The sequence below is a fragment of the Aulonocara sp. 'chitande type north' Nkhata Bay genome, linkage group LG22 (assembly GCF_057382095.1).
Source record: "Aulonocara sp. 'chitande type north' Nkhata Bay isolate Kocher_YH1m ecotype deep benthic linkage group LG22, A_spYH_male_GT1.1, whole genome shotgun sequence".
Lineage (NCBI taxonomy): Eukaryota > Metazoa > Chordata > Actinopteri > Cichliformes > Cichlidae > Aulonocara > Aulonocara sp. 'chitande type north' Nkhata Bay.
The window spans coordinates 11,875,040-11,899,550 of NC_141364.1; the positions used below are offsets into that span (position 1 = coordinate 11,875,040).

At 39.0% G+C, this 24,511-nt stretch overlaps 1 protein-coding gene across 1 annotated transcript in view; it reads left to right on the plus strand.

Annotated features, from left to right (window-relative positions):
• crybg2 (crystallin beta-gamma domain containing 2) overlaps nucleotides 1-23,850 on the plus strand; it is a 37,354-nt gene extending 13,504 nt beyond the window's left edge. Inside the window, exons 5-24 of the mRNA XM_086280134.1 lie at nucleotides 6,596-7,775; nucleotides 8,099-8,854; nucleotides 11,823-11,870; nucleotides 13,023-13,141; nucleotides 16,364-16,577; nucleotides 17,412-17,551; nucleotides 17,699-17,825; nucleotides 17,912-17,947; nucleotides 18,029-18,168; nucleotides 18,304-18,430; nucleotides 19,289-19,446; nucleotides 19,574-19,700; nucleotides 19,801-19,833; nucleotides 20,295-20,407; nucleotides 20,533-20,662; nucleotides 20,808-20,947; nucleotides 21,065-21,188; nucleotides 21,751-21,909; nucleotides 22,006-22,165; nucleotides 22,518-23,850. Of these exons, the coding sequence (XP_086136260.1) occupies nucleotides 6,596-7,775; nucleotides 8,099-8,854; nucleotides 11,823-11,870; nucleotides 13,023-13,141; nucleotides 16,364-16,577; nucleotides 17,412-17,551; nucleotides 17,699-17,825; nucleotides 17,912-17,947; nucleotides 18,029-18,168; nucleotides 18,304-18,430; nucleotides 19,289-19,446; nucleotides 19,574-19,700; nucleotides 19,801-19,833; nucleotides 20,295-20,407; nucleotides 20,533-20,662; nucleotides 20,808-20,947; nucleotides 21,065-21,188; nucleotides 21,751-21,909; nucleotides 22,006-22,165; nucleotides 22,518-22,606 (4,120 nt within the window). The 3' untranslated portion in view covers nucleotides 22,607-23,850. The remainder of the gene's footprint in view (nucleotides 1-6,595; nucleotides 7,776-8,098; nucleotides 8,855-11,822; nucleotides 11,871-13,022; nucleotides 13,142-16,363; nucleotides 16,578-17,411; nucleotides 17,552-17,698; nucleotides 17,826-17,911; nucleotides 17,948-18,028; nucleotides 18,169-18,303; nucleotides 18,431-19,288; nucleotides 19,447-19,573; nucleotides 19,701-19,800; nucleotides 19,834-20,294; nucleotides 20,408-20,532; nucleotides 20,663-20,807; nucleotides 20,948-21,064; nucleotides 21,189-21,750; nucleotides 21,910-22,005; nucleotides 22,166-22,517) is intronic.
• The last annotated feature ends 661 nt before the right edge of the window (nucleotides 23,851-24,511 follow it).

Below are 24,511 nucleotides of genomic sequence, written 5' to 3' on the forward strand. Positions count from 1 at the left end.
TTAGTGACTCTAAACTCACAGCTTCACATTTACACATTACCATGTACAGTAGTCATTCAATGAGGCATCTTAAATGTGTAAAGATTAAACACGTCCTGTGATAATCAGGAAAGCAGTTGATGAGCTGCCTTGTTTACCAACACAGATTTCTACATACCTGTGAATCATGAACACACCCTTGAGAAAGTTCCACGTTAAGTGATTTAGACTCAGCTCTGTAAATAAATGATATAGGCTGAGCAAATCCAATGAGCATGCGATAGATGTTGCCAGTCTACTCTAATTGTTACAGGATAACAAAATGTACCTTCATACAAACGTCTTGAGATGTAAGTAACAAGGGGTTGAAAGTTCAGTTCAAAACAAAACCTTAAAAAGCCCCCTCCATCAACATCATCCCATCCAATCAACCCTAGAGGCTCAGTCTATCAGTTTATGTTTGTGTCATTTCAGTGTGGAGGAGTAGTTGTAGTTAAGTTTTTGAATTATAAGCACAAAATGGATACAAATATACATCATTTCTCCCAAGTCCAAGCTAATTTTGTCATGCTGCTTGTTTAATCCATCCAGATGTATATAAATCTTATAAAGTTTGTATCTGGTGTGAAACTTGTATGAAATGCATACAAGAGTGGAAACAGATATAAGATCCCTAGAAAAATTGTGTAAATGAAACTTGTATGTTTTGGATACTTACTAAAAAAAATATATATATATATATATATATATATATATATATATATATATATATATATATATATATATATATATATATATATATATATATATATATATATATATATATATATATATATATATATATATATATATATATATATATATATATATATGAAAGTGGCCACTTTCATAAGTGAATCATATAAGCCTTATATGATTCACTATATGAGGTAGGCCACATCTGATGCAAGTCTTTTTCTATTTGTTATCCATATGGACAGGAACACAACAAATCCTCATATTTGTAAAGTTTGTGTTTTTTTTTTTTTTTTTAAAGTTTGTTTAAAAAAGAAAACAGAATAACAAGTAATAAAATAATACGATAAATAATATAAGTAGAATTCAACAACCTGAGTACCAGTATGGATATAGAATGTAGGTATAAATATAAGTATAAAACGTTTAGCAGCACAGGGTGTGATGACCAGCATTGATAAAGTGACAGTGTCAGTAGTGATTAAGGTGCTACAATAGCAGTTCTTGTCCATTTATGCATTGAGAAGTCTCACAGCTTCTGGAATGAAGCCGTTTCTCAGTCTGGTGATTTTGCATTTAATGCTTCTCAGCCTCCTGCCTGAGGGGAGCAGGACAAAAGTGTGTGTGCTGGGTGAGTGGGGTCCTTCATGATACAGGTGGCCCTCTTCCTGCTTCTGGAGATGTAGGATGGTTGGAATATCCACATTGCATGCTTTGTGTTTTAAAATGTATACGTTATACTTTATTGATCCCCGTGGGGAAATTTCTCTCTGCATTTAACCCATTTATTCAGTGAAGCAGTGGGCAGCCACTGTCAAGTCCTGACACGTAGAGCACTTGCCCTCATATTGTCACATTTATGTAACACAACTGTGTTTGCCATCATGAGTACATTTTTTTTGTTTTGTTTTGTTTTGTCTGAAGCTGGCATTTGACCAGATGTCTTTATTTACTCGAACAAATAAAACTTTAAGTAGTGTTAAAAGGAAAAAATGGAAAGAATTTTGAGCTTGTGACCACACCTTGACCCTGTAACACACTGAATAAGTGAAACCTGCTCCGTTTGATGCATCAAGCTTAACAATGTTTTGAGCATGTTGGCTTGTGACGATAAAAGAGATGAGCAGCACAATTTTAAGAGTATAGAGCACAAGAAAATGGCATTACTTACTGGCATATCACAGGACTTTATCAAATACATTTTTGCTTTGCAACCTCGACATTATGAACATCTTTAAACTATCAGCAGGAATGGTGCGAGTCTTCAGATCATTTATGATCAGTGAAGCAGATAACAGGCAGTAACTTTTTGTTGCACATTTTTGGTGCCATCATGTGGCAGAAAATCCCCAGTTTGTGTGTCCTGCCAGTTTGGTCCTCGCGGGACACAAATCCATTTTGGGACATCTGGTGTTTTAAATAAATAAAATTAATTAATTAAAAAAAATCAAACATTGCAGTACAAACAAGATTGCAGTAGAAAGTAGCTGTTACAGATCTACTACTACACCTAGTTCAGAAAGGGTAGCAACTTGCATCTACTGTGACTTGTGAGACGATGCTCAATTCAGTTTCATTTACACAGTGCCAAATCACTACAACAGTCGCTTAATGGCACTTTATATTGTAAGGCAGACCTTACAATAACGCATACAGAGAAAAACCCAACAATCGAAGGAAGACAGGATAAAAGTCATGCTGTGGAACAGAGCCAGAATGCAATGCAGAAAGGTCTATTAACATACAGTGAGTGAGAAAGGTGACTGAAGAAGAAATACTCGATGCATCATAGGAATCCCCCAGCAACATACACCTATTGCAGCATAACTAAGGGAGGATTCCCTAACTATGTGCTTTATCAAAAAGGAAACTTGTTTCATGACACTTTATTTTTGACGTACATTTAAAACCACAAGGTGGCACCGAAGAGGTGTTTTATCTGTGAGTGGTAGGTAATCAATGAAAGATTGCTATTACTCAAACATTAAAAACAGGCTGTAGTTTGGCCTCACAGGAAGGGTGGTAACGTACGTTTACTGTTAGTTTTGAAATGATTATTTTAAAAAGAAGCCCTAAGATTTGTGAAACACGAATCATAGAATGAGCTCTCCAAGCAATGGTGTCATATTTAGATTTTGCGTCTGTTTTTGACTTTGGTAAAGATCAGAATGCGTCTTGCGAAACTCCGTTTATGCTTGTTGAAGGTGAAGAGCTGCATGTATTAGCTGGGTAATTTAAAAGTTTTACAGACTGAAAAAGAACAAATGAGGATTAGTAAGAAGTACAGTAGTGCTCACCTTTTTGCATGGCAAGCCGACAAACATGTTGCGGCCTCTGGCACTTAAAATAACAACAGGTTTCTGATGAAGAGGTGTGAAAGATGAGCAAGGCATTTAGCCAGCCCCACCTGTCATGCATTCTTTCTGTGTATTGAAGTCGGGTGAGACGTGCATTTCCACTTGTGATGACTCTTAGGGACCTCCTATTTATGAAATGCAGTTTATCTATTGAAAAAAAAATTTTCTCTGTAAAAATACAGTTTTGATATCTGCTGTATTATTTTCCTACCTTTGTCCAAAACTGAGGGCCCATAGGACTGTTTCTGGTGAGAGTATAACCAAAGCCAGTCGAGCTACTTATGTCTTTAAACTAAACCATGACACTGGCCTTTCCCTTTTGTTTTCCTTCCACATGTGACCATCTGACAGCTTAGTTGAGACATCCATAGAATGTCAAACTTGTGGAGAATTCACTTTGTTGTAAATGACTGGAACATACTCGCAAAACCACACCTTGACCTGACAGAAGTGATCTTTCCTCAGTTTAAATGAACATGTTAGATAAAGAGTCTTCAGCGATTTCATCTCAGGTGTGTGTGTGCCTTCCTATAACATACTATACTTATGCTGATATGCCAATCTGAAAACAGTTTTTAAATCTGGACAAGTGGAATAAATTTAGACAGTCTAGATTAAGTCAATAGATATTATCTTAAGTTCAAAGGCTAACACAAGCGTAAGTTTATCTTTAGTATCTTGCTTATCAGTTTTATCTTGAGGAGAATTTTAGTAGTTCAATCATTTAGACAGTCCAAGAACAGAAAACCAAAAACGCCTTCAGCATATGGAAGGCGTTACACCTCTGGTCCTTTGCAGCTTCTCATGTAAGCTGGCTGTAGGTTGGGTGTGTGTTTTTTATTATGCTAGATCGAGTTCATCTGTTTGCACAAGACTTAAACTGGCAATCATTCAAGGGCACCATTTATAGGCTTTTACCGCAGATGCACTGTCTCTCGGAGTAAAGTCGAGGCCTTTTGGGTGCAGATATTTGTCAGTTTCAGACTGCGATACTTTATACTTTATACTTTTTTAATTTTTAATTTATTTTTATTACTGAAAGAAGCTACATTCCTGTCAAGAGATCATAAGGTTTCCCAAGAAATTATACAGAGGGTAGTGATGTTCTTTGATATTTGGTGTATGATGAAATGTGGCTGATTGTTGCAGGCCCGCATGAAGAAGTTTAGGATCACTGCCAGACTCTTCAGCCACCTTTCTTGACACCTTTATAATTATCATCCTCTACACTCTTGTTTCTAAAGAAACCTTTATGTCCCCTTGACAGGAATCTCCGTGTTTATGCAAAACAATAGTTAAAAAGCATTCCTTTTTTTCCCATAAATCTTCCCGCTTGAAGGATTGAGGTTTGAGACTGACAAATGCTGCACCTAAAAGGTCCACAGCTAATGTGCAGCTCTCTTAAGCCCCCACAACAACATTTCAGTTGGGTTGAAGTCGGGACTTTAATTGGACTGTAACAACACCTTGGGATCACTGTCCTGTTGCACCATCTAATTTAAGCCAAGCTTTAAGCTGTCAAGACCGCAGGTCTGGCACTCCACAGTCCCTTCTGTGCATACTACTTGCCATTTCTCATGCCTTGCGTAAAGCTGCTGCTGCTACCTCTGCATAGGCTGCATGATTTTTTTTTTTATTTGATTTTTTTTTTTTTTTTGCATTGTAAAATCCATTTGTTTACTTCCTGCCGATATTTCACATGATGTGATTAAAGTATTTTAAATTTCTGTATTCTTACTAGTTTAAAAAAATATGGGAAGAAAAAGAAATACATCTATAAAGTTACACAAATTACACCCCATCTATGTAGAAGCACACATGCGGTATCAGCTTCTTGGTACATGTTGATGAGCTCGGTGTGGTGACATTTGTGAGCCTTGCTCTAATGTTTTGGCTTAATTTTTGTGACTGGACCCGCATCAAACTAAAACAATTCCCAAAGCTTTTAAACTAAAACTGGATCAGCAGTATTTCCCAGCGTTGTCTTTCAGGGTTTCTAAAATTCTAGAATGCCTAAGTAGTGGGAATTCACCAAGTAAATTATTTTGGATATGTGTGCACACATAGATGCACACTTGAAACCTGCAACAGTATTGCAACATTTTAAAATCACCATTTAGTTTGACCTTTAAGACCATCTCCACCCCACATTGTAGAAGAGCAAATTGGTTGAGTAATTCACCGTATTGCTGTGACTGTATTCTTGTGACCTTTTTAAATAATCATCCCTGCTATTGCAGTCATGCACTACTTTGTCTGAAACTGTAAAAAAGCAAAAAACAACATTTGCACATGAGAGTAAACACCATTTATAAATGAGCCTCTCCTCGTGGTCAAAGGTCAAATGAGTCACTAACAGAGGATCAAGTCAGATTTACTGCTCGACTTATGAAAGCTGTTTGATATTTAATTTTGTTTCCTTGAACAACATTGATAATTGTTGTAGTTGTGCTTTTAGTCATAACTAGTATGCCCTGTTTGGATGGGTATAGCCATGGGATACAGACAACGGTAAAAATACATTCTTATAACTTTGATTTAAAAAAAAACAAACAAAAAAACAAAAAACTCTCACATCTCAAATCTAAGAGAAACAACCCTGTAATTGGAGAAATGCACAGTAAATGCATTTAGTCATTAAGGATTTCTTTTCCCACACTAACTGAATCTTAATTCTTGAGAAATTGGTAAGATCTGTTGCTTCGTGAAAGTATAATTAAGTATAAAATCTTTTCTTAAAGGGATACTCTTCAGTATTTGACCTTTTCACATGGATAATGTTTGGGAAGCTTAAAGAGTTTTAAATTAATTATTAAAAAAAAAAAAAAAGAGGGAAAACTGACCAAAGTTAAAGTAGCAGAGCCTGAGCTACAGTGCTTAACAAAGTTATGAGACCACCTGTCATAAAAACAAGTTAACGCAAATATTTCAAAAATCTTTCAAAAACTTGTTTAAAACAAAAAATACAGAGAAGCATTTGAAACTAAATAACAAAATACATTTTTTATTGCAAAATTTCCTTAAAGATTTTATCATGAACATCGTGCGTTTTTAATGGTATGAAAAAGTTTATATTCTTCTAAACACGTCTTTGGCGTTTGAATTGTTCTCTGAATCAACGGCCTGTCTCAGTTCCTACACAGCGCTTTGTAGTACTTACATTTGAGTGTTCTTATCTAATGTTTATATTGAAATGTGGATAACTTTGCTGGCTCTAAAGAGGTTGTTGGTGCAGGGTATATTCTGTAAAGTATTCAGGTCAATTGAATACCTCAGCTGAATGCATTTTGCTTAGGGTCATTTATATAGTACTTTTTTTTTTAGCAGATATAAAATGGGGAACCAAAATTTGTGACATGTTTTGCAAACTTGGACGTTGCATGCTAGTCAAGATAAGCGATATTGCTTTGTATAATTTGCATTGTTGGCATTGTGTGTCCACCACACCCTGAAGACTCTGCCTTGGAGCTCTTTGTATGCTGTGAAACGCTTACCACCTTATTTTCTTTCTGCTATTTGTGTAGATCTTTGACAGCTTCAAGGACCACCGCAGCAAGTTCAGAAAGTCAACAGACGGACGACTGCCAGGAATCGGCTGACAAAATGAATTCAGGCTACCGCAGCCTGAGTACCAAACTGTTAATAAAGACCTCGTCTCTCTCCAAAGAGGATGAAGCCAAACATCGTTTTCGTAAACTATCTCTCATTAATGAGGCTGATGCTGTTGATAATAGACAGGATGAAGTGGACTTTAGCAAAACGAGCACCTCGACTGAGTCAAATGAACCGGATCTTGACTCAGAGTATAAATGGAAAAATAGATTTGAGGGTGTAAGTCAGTATAAACCAAGTAAAACAGAGAATTACACTTTTTCTGACTCCCTGACTTACAATATATCAGACACCTCGTCCAGTAACTCCTCCTCTTCCTCTTCCTCGGCTCTGCCTGACACTACAGCATACACACGCTTCACTGACTCCTTCTCTTCCCCCTCCCTCCCCTCTCTGGAGGAACCTATTACCCTTGGCAACAGGTGGAGTGACAGGAATGAATTTTACCTGAGCCGTGAAAGCAACCCAGTCAAAGCACCAGCAGATGACTGGAGGAGGAGCTTAGTGGAGCAGGAGGAGCCTGGAGCAGCTGCAGGTGAAACACTGGGACGGAGAGAGGGAGGGTCAGAGAGTGTAAAGTCAGCCTGGGAGCCACAACAGCTCCCTGTATCCAGCCTTTCCTCAACACAACAAACCAGCTACAACAACAGTTTGGAGGAAGAGGACGGCGACTCATACCGATTTACTGGGGTGTTCACAGCCACACTTGTGGAGGCTGTCTCTGACCCTGTAGCTACTACTCTTTCTACTCCTCCTGCCTCCCCTGACGAAGACTCCACCAGCCAATTTGACATGGAAATTCTGGTGGATACTTTAAAGAGCATGGGGCCTTCTCTGAGGCAGAAGAGTGTGAGCATACGCACCAATAATGCAGGCCTCGCCTCCTCTCTGCCACCCATTGTGGAGGATGCTCCAAGCCCAGTCTCTTCTGACGTGCCTGACTCCGTGAGCGGTCTCCAAACAAAGATGGAAGGAACAGGCGCTCCAGCCGAGTCCCTCAATGGACTGTATACTCTGCCTGCTGACCTGGGATTGAAGAGGACTTCCCCAAGAGACAGTCGTTCTCCATTGGAACTGATTAGGCAGAATCAGGTATCGTAGACTTAAAATTAATTTCATGAGCTAGAAAATCTTCATGCTGTTTCATTATTTACCTTTATTTATATTGTTTTTATGATTATGTTTTTGCTTATTGTAGAAGTCATGAAAATTGAAATGTTCTTTAAAGCTATAAGCAATTTATAATACACTCCTTATGTGTTTGTTCAGGAATTGTAGTATTTTTGAATGCAACTCATCAAATATGTCAGCACCAAAAATGAAATTGCATTCATTGCATTGTTTTGAAGACATAGATCTCATAGGTGAATGCTTCAGAGCTTAGCATAACTATGCATGTGTCATGTCACCTGCAGGATGGACACCCTGGAACAAGAGGTCTCAACTTTCCCTTTAGAGCATCAACTCTTAACAGTACTGTAATGAGAAAATCCTCTGACTCGTCTGAGGATTTAAAATCTCCAGTGCTTAATGGCAATGAAGTACCTCCATCTCCTACCACAAGCTCTCGCCTTGATCACAGTGTCCTCTTTGGTAACTACAAGCCGTCATCCACAGTTCAGACACAAGAAAACGGAAAAGCCCATCGGTCAGTGTTCCGCACCAGCTCCCTACCCGAAACTTTATCTTTAAAAGATCACACGACTGCGGGATTAAAGGGGATGGGTGACCATGGCGCTGGCACAGAGTCAGGTGGATCGCGCTTTGAGCGCCTCTCCTTTCTTATGAATTCCTCATCCTCCTCTCTGAGCGTAGCCGAAGACCTGAACACTCATGTGAGTCGGCCTGCATCTCTGGCCATCGGCTCCCCGCCTGCCAGCAACAGCCCCACTCGCCTCCTCAGCCCAACTGGCTCGATTGACCTCCACAGGCCATTCGCCAACACAGACACTCCTTTATCAATGTTTAGCCAGACCCCTCAGATGGCGATGGGTGTGGGTAGCGGGACAATGGGCACTTCCATCCTGCAGAGGAGCCTGAGTAGTGATGCCGCTGTGGGGGTCCACAGTTCATTGTTCAGCGATGTTAATGGAAAGTCTCAGTTCCAGAGCCAAACAACTGAGCCTGACAGGAACTTACTTTCAAAATACAGAGCCTTCCCCGATGCCTATGTGAGTAATATTACATTTGTGAGAATGCTTTTGTTGATTTGACATTTAAAAATGTAACAATCCAGGCTAAGAAATGATCACATTAGACATGAAAACGTACAGTGTGACCTCTTTATTAAAAAATAACATATTCGATGACACGTTCGTTGAATATTTCTAAGTCTTCGAGTGCGGCTGCTCAAAGTATGCAAACAGTTGCATTAAGTGGAGGGTTGGGTGAGGTGTGAAAGGTTAACTATCCCTTTGATAACAGAATGAGTAAGAAAATCCTATGATTGTGTTTACTTACAGGCAGCTCTCATCCATTCTTCTCCCATTGTAAGAAATGACAAAACAGGTCAGCTCACAATAGGTGAGCTTAATGACTTATTATTGTGCACACAACAAATCCAGTTATCTGTGGCTTTTGTTGGCATTTGTATGCCAAACGTTCCATTTAAATAAGCTTCAAAATGGAATTTCTATAGAAAACCAGCAGTGATTAAAGGATGGGCCTGCTGGTGGTTCCAGTGTCATGCAGTGTTAAAACAATCCTTCAAAATGAAATGAATGTTCCTATTTATTATAAAAACATTCTATTTCTCAGTGAAGATCCCAAAGGTCACAGGATAAAGTGCATGTAGGTGAAGACTTTGGTTTATGTATATATGCCTACAGAGCTCATGCCTGAATGTTGGGACACACTCTCTTGTTCATTCTGCCGCATCCTGTTTCCCACCCCCATCGAAACACAAAGCGCAGGATGGTTTTAAGCAGCTGCAGTTAGGAAGCACAACAATTCTATAAGCGATGGAAGAACATGAAGAGTGAAATGTCAGTGTAGGCCTGTGGCATTTGTAGCATCTAACACAAATATCGGCACAAAGTTTGTCCAATTAGAACTCTGAAGTGATCAAAGCTCGTGTAACACAATGTTTGATACTAATATTGACTTCTGATGTGCTTCCTGAGTTGTTGATGTGAGCCAAACTGTGGGGGAAAGATTATTTGTCTAAGACACGAGCATTACTTCAAAAGAGTTTTACACCCACTCATGTATTCTAGTTATTTCTCGTTATCACGTTCTCAAAGAATTAAGGAGATTTCATCCTGCGAACCCTTTTTTGATGTATATTTATAGTCATTTCAACTGCTTAAATAGCCGTGGTATTATTATTATTTTGTTTTTAAATGATCTCAGCTGGGTTCTCCACCCATCCCAGCTATCTGTCTGTTCCTGCAGAGACATGGCCACACCCTAGTTTTTTTTTTTTTTTTTTTTTTCTTCAAACTTGATATTTGATTAGATGAATTATGACAGGAACACATAAGGCGACACCTGTGTGAGAAGAAAAGATGACAGCCGTTATCCCTTCTCTTCCCCAGTTTCTTGTTTGCTGCAGTCGTCAGTTATTTCATTACACGGTCAAACTTTTTTGTTTTGTTTTTAAATATGTGATTTGCTGAAACTGCACATTCCATTTGTGGTAGCTCATTTTATTGGAGAGCAGATCTTGTACCCAGGCTGCAGGGAGGGAAAGGAACAGAAGGTCAAACGTGTCTGTGTGAGTTTGTTTCTGTAGGGCATCAAGAAGGCAGTAAACTCTGCAGTCTCCATCGGCGACGTAGCTTTCTGACTTTGAATGATTTGTGGCTTAAGGTTTATAGTGATGTTAACAAAAGAAACGTGTGCAGAGGGCATGCAGAAAAAAAACCATCTGTTATTTAAGCAGGTGCTGCACTGAATATGCAGCATTTGGCCTTGCTACTAGCCTGAGGCACAATAACAGTTGGCCAACCTAATCGTAATTTACATTTCCATCATTTTTTTTTCTTAATCAGGATTTTAATTGGTCCACTAGTTTAATGCCACAGCTGCACATGTCGTCTTTTTTTTAAGTAGGTTTTTGCAAGTGAAAGTTTTTAATCAGTGATTCTCAATTACTGCTAACTTAAAACTCAAAAACTCCAAATTAATTATGATATGCAGACAATGGTCACCTTTTAACGTACGATATCAGTATGAACTACTGGGTATAATTTATTGTGAAAATGCAAAGCTATTAATTTAAGGAAAATTCTCAAGGGTTCAGAAACTTGAAGAACAGAAAAAATCCAGTCACGTTTGAGTGGGATTGCTACCTTCTGTGTTTGTTTTTGTTTGTTTTACTATTTTGTCTTTACGTTTTTTGTTGTTTTGTTTTTTAAGTATGAATACATTTCATCCTTTTTTTTTATTTATTCATGTTTAAAATTTGTTTATTATTATTATTATTATTATTATTATTATTATTATTATTATTATTATTACTACTACTATTACAACAAACATGTTTCTGAATTAAATTAGGTCAGGGACTCTTGAAACCATAGCTTCAGCTGTTGCCACTCATTGGTCAGTAACATGATCTAGTTTGTAACCGGTTTCCTGCAGAGCTTCCAGACGAGCAGTGAAGTGATACCTCACCACACACCAGTATCACCGAAAACTCTAATTTGCTGTGGCTTCAACCACATTGCAGTCTGTCCTTTTTAAACATTCTAAAACCAATTCAGCTTTAAAAATAATTTATTTAATTACTTGTTGGGTGCACAGCACATTTATTTTTGTTTCCAGTGCAATGTCTTTCTTTGTCATGTGAGCTCATGCTGTAGTTCCAAGTCAGAAGTGTCAAAGGTTCAGTAGAGGAATGTATTCCTCTTTGTTAAAGCTGTCCTTGAATTGTCGTGAAGGATCTTAAGTCTTCTCACATCATCTTTCAGACTTCCTCAGAACCTGTTGAACAAGGTGACAGTACAGTAACACTGTTTGGATTGTGTGGCATGTTTAGAACCTGGGCGTAATAGCGTGTCTAAATCTTACATGCTCGTGGCTTACCAAGGCTGTTTTCTTTTCCCCCAAAGAGTACTTTAAAAAAAAAAAAAAGTAAAAGAAAATAATGTCCTGTGATGTCCGTTTAATCCTTACAATTTTGCTATTTGTCCATAGCTTACCAAAGAGAAGGAACATGGAAAGCTTAATCCTCGTCCTGGAAAGGTGAGTTGGCCACACAAACCGCACTCTTCAGTGAGAGTTGTTTTCACCCACGTGCCTTTTTAGAAACGTGTATAAGCTGACAGCCACTTTTGCCACTAACTTGAACTAGAAAGTGGCTAAAAAGTAATGTCAGCTAGCATATTGAAGTGTAATTTAAAAATTGGGCGTTAAAAGCAGAGCTTTCTTGTGAATCTCAGTCTGTTAACCATTAAGTACACAACACCTTGCTAGTTTACCTGAGGGGGAATAAGTTGTTGTTTTTCTTGGTAACGTAGGAGCCTACACATCATTTCATAACCATTCTGCAGTAGACGACGCGGACTGTCTGGTTAAACGATAGGATTGTTATCAGATGCTAATAAAAACCCTCCCAAACCTCTTCTGTGGAATTTCTGCCTTTGATTGGTAATTAAAGTGCATACCTACTACACTATTGCCTGTACCATTGTGGCCTTGTGTTAATTTCAGACCTGCTTGTGCTTGTTGCTGGAGAGCTCTTCGATTTTCTCACTGAGGTTACCCACAAATGATTCTTAATAATTGGGGAGGAGCTTCCATTTAGGTTTAGGTTCTCTCCCATGCTGTAGGGCCTTAAAGCTGGATGTCCCAAACATGTCTGTGCTTTAGACTTGGGCAGGTTTTTGTTATTCAATAAATTCCATATATACACCAATATATGCACATCTGTACCTCCATTTTCTCTTGTGATGTGCAAAATTTTATTCCACTTTTTAATGTTCTTGCATAGTTGCATTTCCTGATTATCAACAGAATCTAGAAGTTTGTAATCTCAATACCATATAGTCAGCTTTCTACTCTTTTAGTATTAAACACCTAAAGGTTAAGGTTGAATATGAAACTGGAGATGATGCCATTCAACAGTGTTGGCTTTATTTTCCTTTGACAATATAAAAGACTCTTCTGCAGCACAGGATAAAGACTGCAGTAATTCTGTCTTTTCTACAGTTTCATCCCAGGTGCTTGCGTAGTATTAAATGACATCTACTGTAATGTTAACACTGATTATATACTCAACGTAATTCATAATTATTATTATTAATATCTGATTATATGACCTGCAGCCTTAAAACATCTGATTTTACAAGTGTACAGTCATAATTTATGCTAACATTTTGTCTTCCTTCCGGCTAGATGCATATTTTTGACCGACCGGGTATGTGCGGCCAAAGGATTGAGGTACACGGTGATGTCATTGATGCTACACCCTGGGAGCTGCAGGAAACCATCTCTATCAGGGTGATCAGAGGAGGGTAAGTGCTGGAAGCATTTATTTATTTATTTCCCCCTTCTCCCATAAAACAAATCCATATGGATCCTCTTGCTGTCGGTAACAGATATTACTTGTTGTCTCGTTTGTATTTTTGATTGTATTTTAGGCATGCATGTATGTATTTAACTTTGTAAAAGGACAGGACTTTGGACTTTTCTTTTTTCTTTTTTTTTACATATTTATTTATTAGGTTTTAACTAGTTTTACATAATATACAGTGAACATAAAATAAAAATAATGACAAAAGGCATAATAATAGAAACACAAATAAAGCAAGCCATAGCAAAGGGGGAGGGGAGGGCAGGCATACATTTAGAGTTGGATGTCTCGAGACCGGCCTTGGTCTCAAGACCACTTTTACATGGTCTTGGTCTCGACGGACTTTTGTTTTGGTCTTGTCTTGGTCTCGATACCCTCTGGTCTTTTTTTTTTTTTTTTTTTTTTTTTTTTTTTTGTGTCCCGTTTGGATCTTTAGCCATCAGAATTGTTGTCTTAAGGCCAAGAAAGATGCCAAGCGGATTTATTTTACCAAGTGGATCATCATGGCCTTGCCATATTGGTCCATTTGATTGACCTTTATTATAATTATGAATTTATTTTATTTTCAGTTGCTACAAACGGGACAGACATGACTGGGGGATAGGACAGGGAGAGAGAATGAAAGAAAGAGAGGGAGAGAAAGAAAACCAAAGGGGAGAAGAGACTGTGAGAAGGGGGGGAAGAAAGAAAAAAAACAAAACAAACAACAACAACAAAAAACCCCACCTGGGTCACCTGTATGGAGAAAAAAAACAGAAGAGAAGGCAAACAACAAAGAGCAACATAATAAAAAGAAACAGCACCATCACAATAAACTAGCTAGCAGTAGATATCAGTAGATACTAAATAATAAACGATATTGTGCAGCACGCAAGATAGACAGCGCACAATGTGCTTTGAGGCAGCAGCCAAGAAAGCTGTAGTCCGCGTCTGTGAATACCCGTGTGTACACCTGTGTGCATACCTGTGTGGATCAGCATGCTTGCATTCCAAAGGTTTCTCCATGTAATGATCTGCTAGGGAGTGTGGGGGAGCCACAGCCCCGTCCTCCAGGGTATGAAGCAGGTATGGAGGAGATCAAAACTCCAGACATCCAGAGGCCCCCAGAACACAAGAGACCATGGAAGACCAACAGAGGGGCAGCCGCGCCACTGTCCCAGTAAGAGCTGAGGAGAGTCCCAGATGAGGGCTCACTCAGCAGCCGCGGAGCAGAAGCCAGGGGGGGTTGCAGTGACGCGCCCGTGAGCTCCGCCGGCAGCCAGCTGTGCCTGAGTGACTGAGCCCCAGTCCGAGAGGCCGGGGGCACCCCACCTCCGAAGTGGCCCGAGCGAGCCCCAGGCTCCAGGCCCCGATAAGCGGCCGCCAAGGAGTGAGCCAGTGTGTACCTGGACGCCCACCCCCAGACACAAAGAACCACCAACGCACCGACACCTGAGGGAGTCCGCCACTGGCAGGGGAAGTGGTGGTAGGGGGAGATAGGCCTCCAAACCCTCTGGTCTTGACTACAAGTCTAGCATACATATCAAATTAGCACTTTAACTTGGCCTAACAGATTTATTACCTTTTCCCAAAAGACTTTCACCTGTGGGCACTCCCACATGCAGTGAAACAAAGAACCCCTATCCACGCCACACTTAATACAGGTGTCTGGGACTTTGGACTTTTAAATGCTTTTATTTACCAAATGCAGAAAGTAGCGCTTTCTTACTACATACTCACTGCAGAGTTATGCATTAATATCTAAAAGAGAAAAAAATGGCATTAAGTGACACAAAGCTTTTCACAAGGAAATAAGTAAAGAAGTTTTTCATGATTTACTAGATTTTTCTTTTTCTTTTCTAACCAGAAACTGTTTAATCACCAGATTTTATAGCTGCAAAACCTTTTGTCAAGTGTACTACGTATATCTCACTTTAAGGAAATTGTATTTAAAATAGCTTCTAACCTTTGCTATATATATAATTTTGGTTTTGTCTTTTAAATGTCAAGTGTTTAGCAAGTCAGCGGTTTTTCCAAATAAAACTCTCTCCGGATGTGATCAGGTAGGGTTATAAAAACAAGACTGCTATTGATGTGCTGTGGGCATGCAAATTCCTTCAATCGTTAACACACCCCAAACACAAGCTTAAACACACACCTGCCTCAGACATGGAATGTTTTGTCAAACACAGCCAGCTCTGTGAACCTGCAGTAACCCTGCTGGTGCTGCGCTGGCCTGTACTAACACTAGACTAATGCTTCCTCAGCTTCTTACAATGAGATGATTATACTGTCAGTTCACACACCATTTCCTGCGCCACTACCCAAACCACAGCTAATACTCTAATGTAAGAATGCAAAGTAAGTGGCATTTGTAGGCCATCAGCCTCTGACTTTAAAAAAAATCTGTCTTTTATAAAGAGATTACCTTTATCAAGCAGCTCAAGTGTTGGGATTTTATTGGTAGCATACTGCATATGGGTCCATTTTAAAGGTACTTGTACACTGCTTGCATGTTTCTACTATGGTGTCTTCTATTTTTACTCATATTTAGAGAGGAATATTCATTTATTAGGCTATATTTATTGATCACATTTCACATAATCCTTGTAACTGTAGCAGCGCTGGAGTTGCACAACATTTACCAGACCGTGGTAGAAAAACTGCCTGACATTCTTCATTATTAGCAGTGCGTTTGATTGCTTGTTCATGCAGAATTTCATCTATAAGAAAGAGAAAGTGTGTGTTGTTCTATTTAAAGAGAGGGCTGTAAAAGAAAAGCCAATCTTAAAAAGTAACAAAGTAGTAGGATTTCATTTAGCTTCTGATTCCCATAAAGTTTTGTGCCTTGGGTTTATTAAAAGCAAAATTGTAAAGTAGTGAATGACTAGTGTCAGGTTTTTAATGTCCCTGCCTCTAAAAGTCTTTTTGTTAGTAACAAAGCCGTATAGTTGGGTAAAATCAACACTGGCATTAATGAGAGTAATAACAAATACTATCTCTACATTAATAATGAGAAATACTCGTTGCTTTGACACATCAGAATGATGTTACAACAGTAAATGTCTATGAAAAGTGCATAAACATATTATCAGGAGAAACAACGGTCATACGCAGCAGGCTGTAACCTTACACTGCCCTTTCTTTTCTTTTTCTTTTTTTCTTCTTCTTTTTAATCCTTTAGGTGGGTGCTTTATGAGAAACCCAACTTCAAAGGGGAGAAGATTGCTCTGGATGAGGGTGACATCGAGATTACTTACCCGTTCAGCCCTCCAGAAGAGCAGCAAGAGAATGAACAGAATGAGGGAGAAGAGCACAACGGAGACACAAATGATGAGCAAAAGGAGACCAAGCCAGCCAGGAGGTTCCTCATCGGATCCATACGAAGAGCAGTGAGGGTAAGAAGAATTTTCTTTCCCTCTGTTGTCGCTGGTTGTTGCCACAAAGCCTGAATTAGGATTTGAAAGCTAACTGAGTGCAGTGGAACATTTTATTGCAGAATCATTATATCAGCATGAACGGCTGATTTCTTAAATGTTTTGTTTTCAATCTTGCGAGTGGCTGTTTGCTCCTTAGCTCAATGGCACCATCTAGTGTCAAAAATAAGTGTCAACACTTGACTGGGCCGACAAGTATGACAAGTCAGATACTACTACAAATGTACTTTGTTTTAAAGGATTGAAACATTGAAGCATGAAAATAAATATTTAATTATTTTCTACTATTTTATTAATCTGAGATATATGGACTATTCACATCAAAAAGCCTGAGACACTTATCTATTGCATATATTTATTTTTGTTTTAACATGCCATACCTATATAATGTCACCTGCGTGGGTTGTCTCCCAGTACTTGACGGTGATTGGTTGGTAGAGGTGTCTGTCTGACATCAGCTCATTCTGTATTCAGAACAATAACAGTGTTGCTCTGTTAGTAAAGAATGTTATACTCTTTACTATCTTCAGATGGCATTGTGCTCCCATCCTTTTTCTCGCCCATACTCTTTGAAAATGCCTACAGACTGACATATTTGATTTTCCTCAGAAAACAAATCAAGTTAAAATATCTGACAATCCAGACCCAACTGGTGCGAAAGCTCCTTTAACAGAGGTTGGACAACTTTCTTGTCCATGCTGGAGGTGTAAAAATCTACTCATTATGATGTTTATCTGTAAGTCACGTGTTTCCCATGTGACAGCAGCGTTACAGCCTCCCTCTATCCTCCCTCAGGACTACAGCGTTCCAGAAATTAGCCTTTTCCCTGAAGAGGAAGCGGAGGGAAAGAAAGTCATCTTCCGAGATACTTCCGATGATGCCAGGATTTTTGGTTTCCCCATTAAGGCCAATTCCATCATTATTAACGCAGGGCTGTGAGTGATGTTGATCTATTCAAAATGCTTTGTAAAGCCAAAATTAATATGATACTGATCATTTGTCACTAGTGTTGCATTTCATCCAATTTGACAAATCAGATTGCTTTAATGTTTTTTACTGACATCTATTTTTCTGCTCTTCAGGTGGCTTGTGTTCGCACAGCCTTTCTTCCAGGGTGCACCACGAGTCCTGGAGGTTGGGGGGTACTCAAACCCAGCAGCCTGGGGGGTGGAACAGCCCTATGTGGGGTCATTACATCCACTCAAAATAGTAAGTGTCACTTCTAGAAGCACTTACAATCTGCCTTCTTTATCACTTGCACTTAATTTGGATTTCTTTTTCTTTTTAACTCACAGGGTGAACCACAGGTGGAAAATCTGAATGATCCAAAGGTGAAGAAGGATGAATTTTCCTGTTCACAAACTGCTACTGAAACTATTACTGAAACTTAAAAGCTGACTTTTTGTCTCCAGATGGTGATTTATGAAAAGCCCTACTTTACTGGGAAATCGAGGACAATAACCACCAACATGAGAGACTTTATGACCAGAATAGAGAGGCAGCAAACAACCTTTATGTATAACGTGGGCTCTCTTAAAGTACTAGGAGGAATGTAAGTGGTATTCTTGCCTGTTTGTATTCGGTGATCCTTGAAAAGGCATTTTGCAAGTTTTAACAGCTGCAGATCACATCATTACTTTGTTTTTGTTTTGTTTTTTAAGCCATGTGCCTTTCTCTGTTTCTGTAGCTGGGTGGGCTACGAGAAGGAGGGTTTCCGAGGCCACCAGTACCTGCTGGAGGAAGGAGAGTATCATGACTGGAGGGTGTGGGGAGGCTGTGATGCTGAACTGCGCTCTGTTAGGGTCATTCGCGCAGTAAGTTACAATGACTTCATAAGAACTAATATTTGTTCATTCTTCTCATGTTTCGAAGTCTTTAAACGAAACCACTGTGGCTCCCAGTAAGTGAAAGCTGCACATTAAATTGCAAGAGGGCCGTTTAACTTGAAATTGTTAATACGTGTCTCCGGTCTTGAGACCACTTTTATGTGGTCTCGGTCTTGTCTTGGTCTCGCTGTCTCAGATCGACACAGTTGTCGGGAGATTTGGAGTCAACAGTATCCATGACACACAACGTAACGTTCGATAATGTGTCATGCTCAAAAGCATCAGCTCTAAGAGCCGTGCTTAGAGAGTGCTTTGTAATGAATCAGAAGAGTCGACTCCCATTGAGTGAGAGCCGGCTCCTCACTTAATTTCCTTTCGCTGCTCAGCTCTCACACAGTGGCTCAGCTATGCTCCAGTTCCTCCATATTGTGGCCAATCACATCATGTGAAAAACAGAGAGGGTGAGAGACGCGACAGTCAAGTGGAGTGTGCGTCTGCCCTCTCAGTAAGTGAGTGAGACAGTAGACAGCGGTGAGGAGGGTTGTGCAAGTGCATTGCAAAAACACATAAATATGCCTGACACCTGTAAACGAAGCAGCATCTGGCTGCAGTTTAAAGACTTTTTTTTTTTGTCTCGTCTCGACTTTGCCTTGGTCTTGACTCGGTCTGTCTTGGTATCGTCTTGATCTTGGTTTAGGTGGTCTTGACTACAAGTCTACAACAAACTCATAACAACAGGCTCCAGAGAAATGAAGCGACTCCGATATGATTTATATTATCAGTAACGTGATAAATATTAGAATGCAGACTATTAATCAGTTTGTTTGTTTTTTTTGTCTCTTGCAGGACTTGACAGACCCTGCCATGGTGATGTTTGAGCAGCTAGAGGAAGACCAAGATGGAGTGCAAGAGGAGAAGACCTTCGAGGTGACAGAGGCCATCCCTGACGTTGAGCTGTTTGGCTACAAAACCTCCACGCGTTCAATCGAAGTAATCAGTGGGGCGTAAGTGTGTAGAAGACACCAGTATTTTTTATTTTTTTTAATATATATATTTTTCCCCTCTTCTTACATTGTACCGACGAATTGACAGGTTTTACAATAATCAGGTATTTGTTTGTCTTCCTTACAGATGGATCGCTTACTCGCATGTGGACTTTTCTGGTCACCAGTACATTCTAGAGAAAGGCTTCTATAATAACTGTGCTGACTGGGGGTCTCAAGACACTCGTGTCTGCTCAGTTCAGCCCATCTTACTGGTGAGAATCACTGGGAGTCGTATCTTCAAACTGCTAAACTAAGAACTGTGCAGACATGTAATTCTTCTGTTTGTTTTGTTTTGTTTTGTCTTGTTATTAGGCTCCAAATGACAGTTCAAGGTCCAGGGATGAGGTAAGTACAGTCATGTGGAAAGAAAGCTTTCATGGGGAATTGAATTGAAGCAGTGTTGTAAAGAAGAGACTGTCTGAATTGCTCTAAGCTTGGGTTATGCAGGGTTTTTTGTTTTGTTTTGTTTTTTTTGTTATTTTGCTCCACTGTTCAAAGGTCGACAGGCTTAGTGTATAACTTATAAACTGCAGTAGAGTTTGTTTTTCTTCACCTTTCTCTGTCCCCTGCCTGATAGCAGTCCCAAAACAATGTGCGAAGGTTACATTGAACTGTATTACTTGAATCCAGAGTTTCTTTTTGTTTGCTTAAAACCTTTTTCAAGGATGGAGCATATCTTAAAGCTAATAACTTGGTCAAAGTTAAGCACCTTGACATTTTCCCTGTTAACTTTGCTTCTGTCACAGTACAGATATAAATGTTCTCAGCTGGCATCTCACCTTGCTTTGCCTATTTCTTCTTGTCAGATAAAATTGTACTCTGAGCCAGACTTCCAGGGAGAGTGTTACATCTTTAACTGCAAACAGGAGGAAATGCCAGAAAAATTAGTTACCAAGTCATGCAGAGTGACGGGAAGAAGGTGAGTAAGCAGGAAGTAAAGTGAGTAAAAGTTAGAGTTGACATGATTTGGTGTGTGTGTATTTTTTATTTTTTCAAGTCAATAAGCAAAGCAATAAAGACACAATTTAACACTGTGTATTTCAGCTGGGTCGTCTATGAGAATGAACAGTTCTCTGGGAACTTGTATGTCTTATCTGAAGGAGACTACCCCAATCTAACCAGCATGGGCTGCCCCCCTGACTGTTCCATTCGTTCTGTTAAGATTGTGCCCTTGGTAAGAAATGCACTCACACAGGAAAATTTTGCTCTCGATTATAAGATACCTTTATTAGTCCCACGAGTGGGAGATTTCATGTTATGGGTGCCGACCTATTGCACACAATGGCAATGGCCTTACTAAATGCTCTTTCTTTCTCCAGTTGTTCTCAGTTCCTTCCATCTCTTTGTTCGGGCTTGAGTGTCTGGAGGGCAGAGAGATCACCACAGACACAGAGATCCTGAGTATGGTAGAAGAAGGCTTCAACAACCACATCCTGTCGCTCAGAGTCAACAGCGGCTGGTAACTTACATGCAATTAAATGGCTTCATCAGCTAATAGTGAACCAAAAATATCTTGCTGAGAACCTGGATACTGTTGTCATAAGTAATTCTTTGTGTCCACTTTCCTGCTTTGTAGCTGGGTGATATGTGAACACAGCAACTACAGGGGGCGCCAGTTCCTGCTGGAGCCAATTGAAATCACCAACTGGCCAAAGTTCAGCTCCCTTCACACTATTGGCTCAATGTACCCAGTCAGACAGGTTTGTTAACAAGTATTCTTTACAATGACTTTTTAACATGAGGTACACAATAAGAGAACCTCTGAAAGTTTGAATCTTTATTAATTATTAAAAGAAAATTATACGATTATTTTCTTCCTGCTTTTAATGGCATTAAATCATGTTTATAGACTTAAGCTCCTGTCGCCAGCACCAGTTCAGAGCCTTCATTTTACACAATAAGTGAAGATTGCATCGAAAAACCCTCATTAGGAGCCTTAAAAAACAAACAAAGCCTTTATTAGGAGCCTTAAAGAAGAATATTGGTGTTCTAGGTCACTCATTAGTGTTATTAGTAAACCAGGCTGACATTTTTATAAATCTCAGATGTTAAAAGTATCCAATAGTTCCAAAACGGAGAGAATGGTGATTCTGTTGGTCCCTATATTTAAAAAGAAAAAAAAATGGAAACTAATGTCCATCGTTACAAGTGCAGCCAGTTCTGTTCACTTCAGCTAGTATTTATTTACAAATAACTTTGAGTTGTCTGGCCTGCCCACAGATTCTATAACAGTAATACATTGTGCTATTTTTCCTTCTACAGAAGCGCCACTTTTTCCGTATCAAGAACACAGAGCGAGGTCACTTCCTGTCCGTCCAGGGTGGCGTGGAGGAGTTGAAATCAGGACGAGTGGTGGTGACGCCTGAGGTGGAGCCACTGAGTGACATCTGGTTCTACCAGGATGGACTGATTAAAAACAAGGTAACGATGCTGGTGACATCTCCGAAAACCTCAACACAGTCATACATTTCAAATCTTGACAATTCTTTCCAACATAATACTTTGTGTATTCTGTAGTTGTCCCCAACCATGAGCCTTCAGGTGGTTGGCAACATAGAGCCAGCAGCAAAGGTGGTTCTGTGGACAGAAACCCGACAGCCCGTTCAAACCTGGACTGCCCCAATGAAAGGCCTCATCACTAGCAATACTTTCCCTGGCATGGTCCTGGATGTTAAAGGTATGAGAAGAAAATGTGGTAATTTAACCTTTAAACATTTGTTGCGTGTAAAGTTGTTAGTGGCTATTGTAGTTTTTACTGGCTTTCATTTTCTAAAATTATTAAATATTAAGTTATAATTGGTCATCACAAAATCTTATCTAATCTCAAATGATATTAACTTAATTTTCAGAAGTGTCCAAGTTTATTTTCCTGCATATTCCCTTTTTAAGTGTTCACTGGCAGGGATATTTTTTTTATGTATTAATGTAATAATAACAATTCCACAATGAAAATGAGTTTATTTAGTTACATTCCACTACAGCATGAATAATTAGTCAGATTTACATTGTGAAACTACTTTTTTCATCAGGTGGCAAAACTTACGACAAGGACCACGTGGTCATTATGCCCGAGAATGATGAGAGGCCCAGCCAGCAGTGGGAGATAGAGTTGCTGTAGCCATCAGCAGCACAGGAACTGAGCTTATCTTTGCCACTTTGTGATATTGTCTTGATATTTCAGTATCCACTCTTGTATCTGTTTCATGACTTACTGAATCTCAGGACATGCAATTCCTTCTAAAACCTATGAGCTAGTTTGAAATCAGTATCCAACAGCAAGAATGCGTAGAAGCAATAGATGCCCTGCAAAAGCTGCCCAAGTTGTTTTCAAGGTTTTTTGTTAGTTTGCATTCATAGCATGAAATGTTTTTTTTGTTTTGTTTTTTTGTTTTTAATCATTTTCAAAATGTATTTTACCAAAGAAGAGTTTAAATAAGTGCCTTGATTTGTTTAGTTTTATTTGGAGCATGAGTTGAAAAGCAATGGCAAATACATGTTATTTGTTTGAGGATGTACAGTGAAAATTCCGTATATGGTTCACACTGTTCTGCGACTTTCATTTGACCTTCCAGCTGATCATTTGTCAACAATTTGATTATCCAGCCTGGGATTTCCATGTTTATCGGAATCTGGGTTTATGGGGGCTTTTTTTTTTTTTTTTTTTTTTTTTTTTTTTTGTCTGTAGAAGAGGAACATCATCTCGTCCTACATTTGTTTACTATAAATCTAAGTTTGAAATTCAAATTGCTTTTGGGCATTTGATTTCCTGGAATGAAAACAAAATGGCCTTCTGGGGTTTATAGTGAAGCTGGATGGGTGAAGCCAAAAGGATGTTTGGTATTCAAGAAATGCGTGTTACGCTTTTAATTTTTTGTTTTTATATATGTAATATAAAAATCCTGTATGTGTTGTGGGAAATGTTGCACTTACATATACATGCATGGTCCAGTGCAATGAACTGTGCAGTTTCTGTCGAGTTACCGTTTCTTGACATATTTTGATGTAAATCTTAATGTGTATGTTTCTGTGTTCCCTGCTTCAGCTGTATGTTAATATTTGATACTAAAGATGTAATTTCATGTTATGTAGGAGGGAAAGGTTTTAAAATATTAAATATTGAATAAAATGATTGTAGAAAAGATTACAAAATAAGGGTGTATTTTTATTTATTTATTTTTTTAATCCATTCATCTTTTTCTTTCTTGTTTTTCATCATAGTTTTTTAAACTACTCAGGACATTATCTGCTGTGCATTTTAGACCAACATCATCAGTGCTCATACTTTAGCTCTTTGAGAACACTCGAGTGAAGTCCAGTTCTTAATCCAAAGGGTTAATATGATGTTGGTGGACCGTTTCAGCTACAACAGCTTCAACTCTTTTGGGGAGGCTTTCTGCAAGGTTTAGCAGTGTCAAATAAGCTTTGGTGACCTCTACTATTTTCACCCCAATTCAGCTAGCATTTCAGGTGCTTTCAATAGTTGTGCACATGCTTGAATAAACAGTTTTCAATCTTTAAAAGACATTTAAAATTTCAGACTTCACTCACAAATTCACCTAATTCACATATCACATGCGTTCAGTGGTTTCACTTAAGCCACGGGAAGTATCTAGGCCACCTGCACTATTATTTAAATGCTTCTATAAAAAATAAAATTTGAATTGTTTCTAATATTTCCATAGTAATGAGATGCATACAAATTGTCCCTTTAAATAGTGCTTTGTTTAGCAGAGTTTATCAAAGGGTACACAGTCTGCTCTAGATCAGCTTTGTTTGTAATAACCACATAGATCTGTTTATTTGCCTTCTGTAGACGAGAAACTGGTAGAAGCCAACCAGCACAGAGGATGGGACAGATCAAAACCTTGTGACATTTGTTCTTCTGTAATAAGTTTTCTGAAAAAATGCACAACACCCCCGCTCTCTATCACATCTATATCCTCCTATCGCTGGTATCATCAGATGTGTCTGTTGAAAAGCCTTTTTGTTCCGTCTAGCTGCACAGGCTTTGAATCTAAAAGAC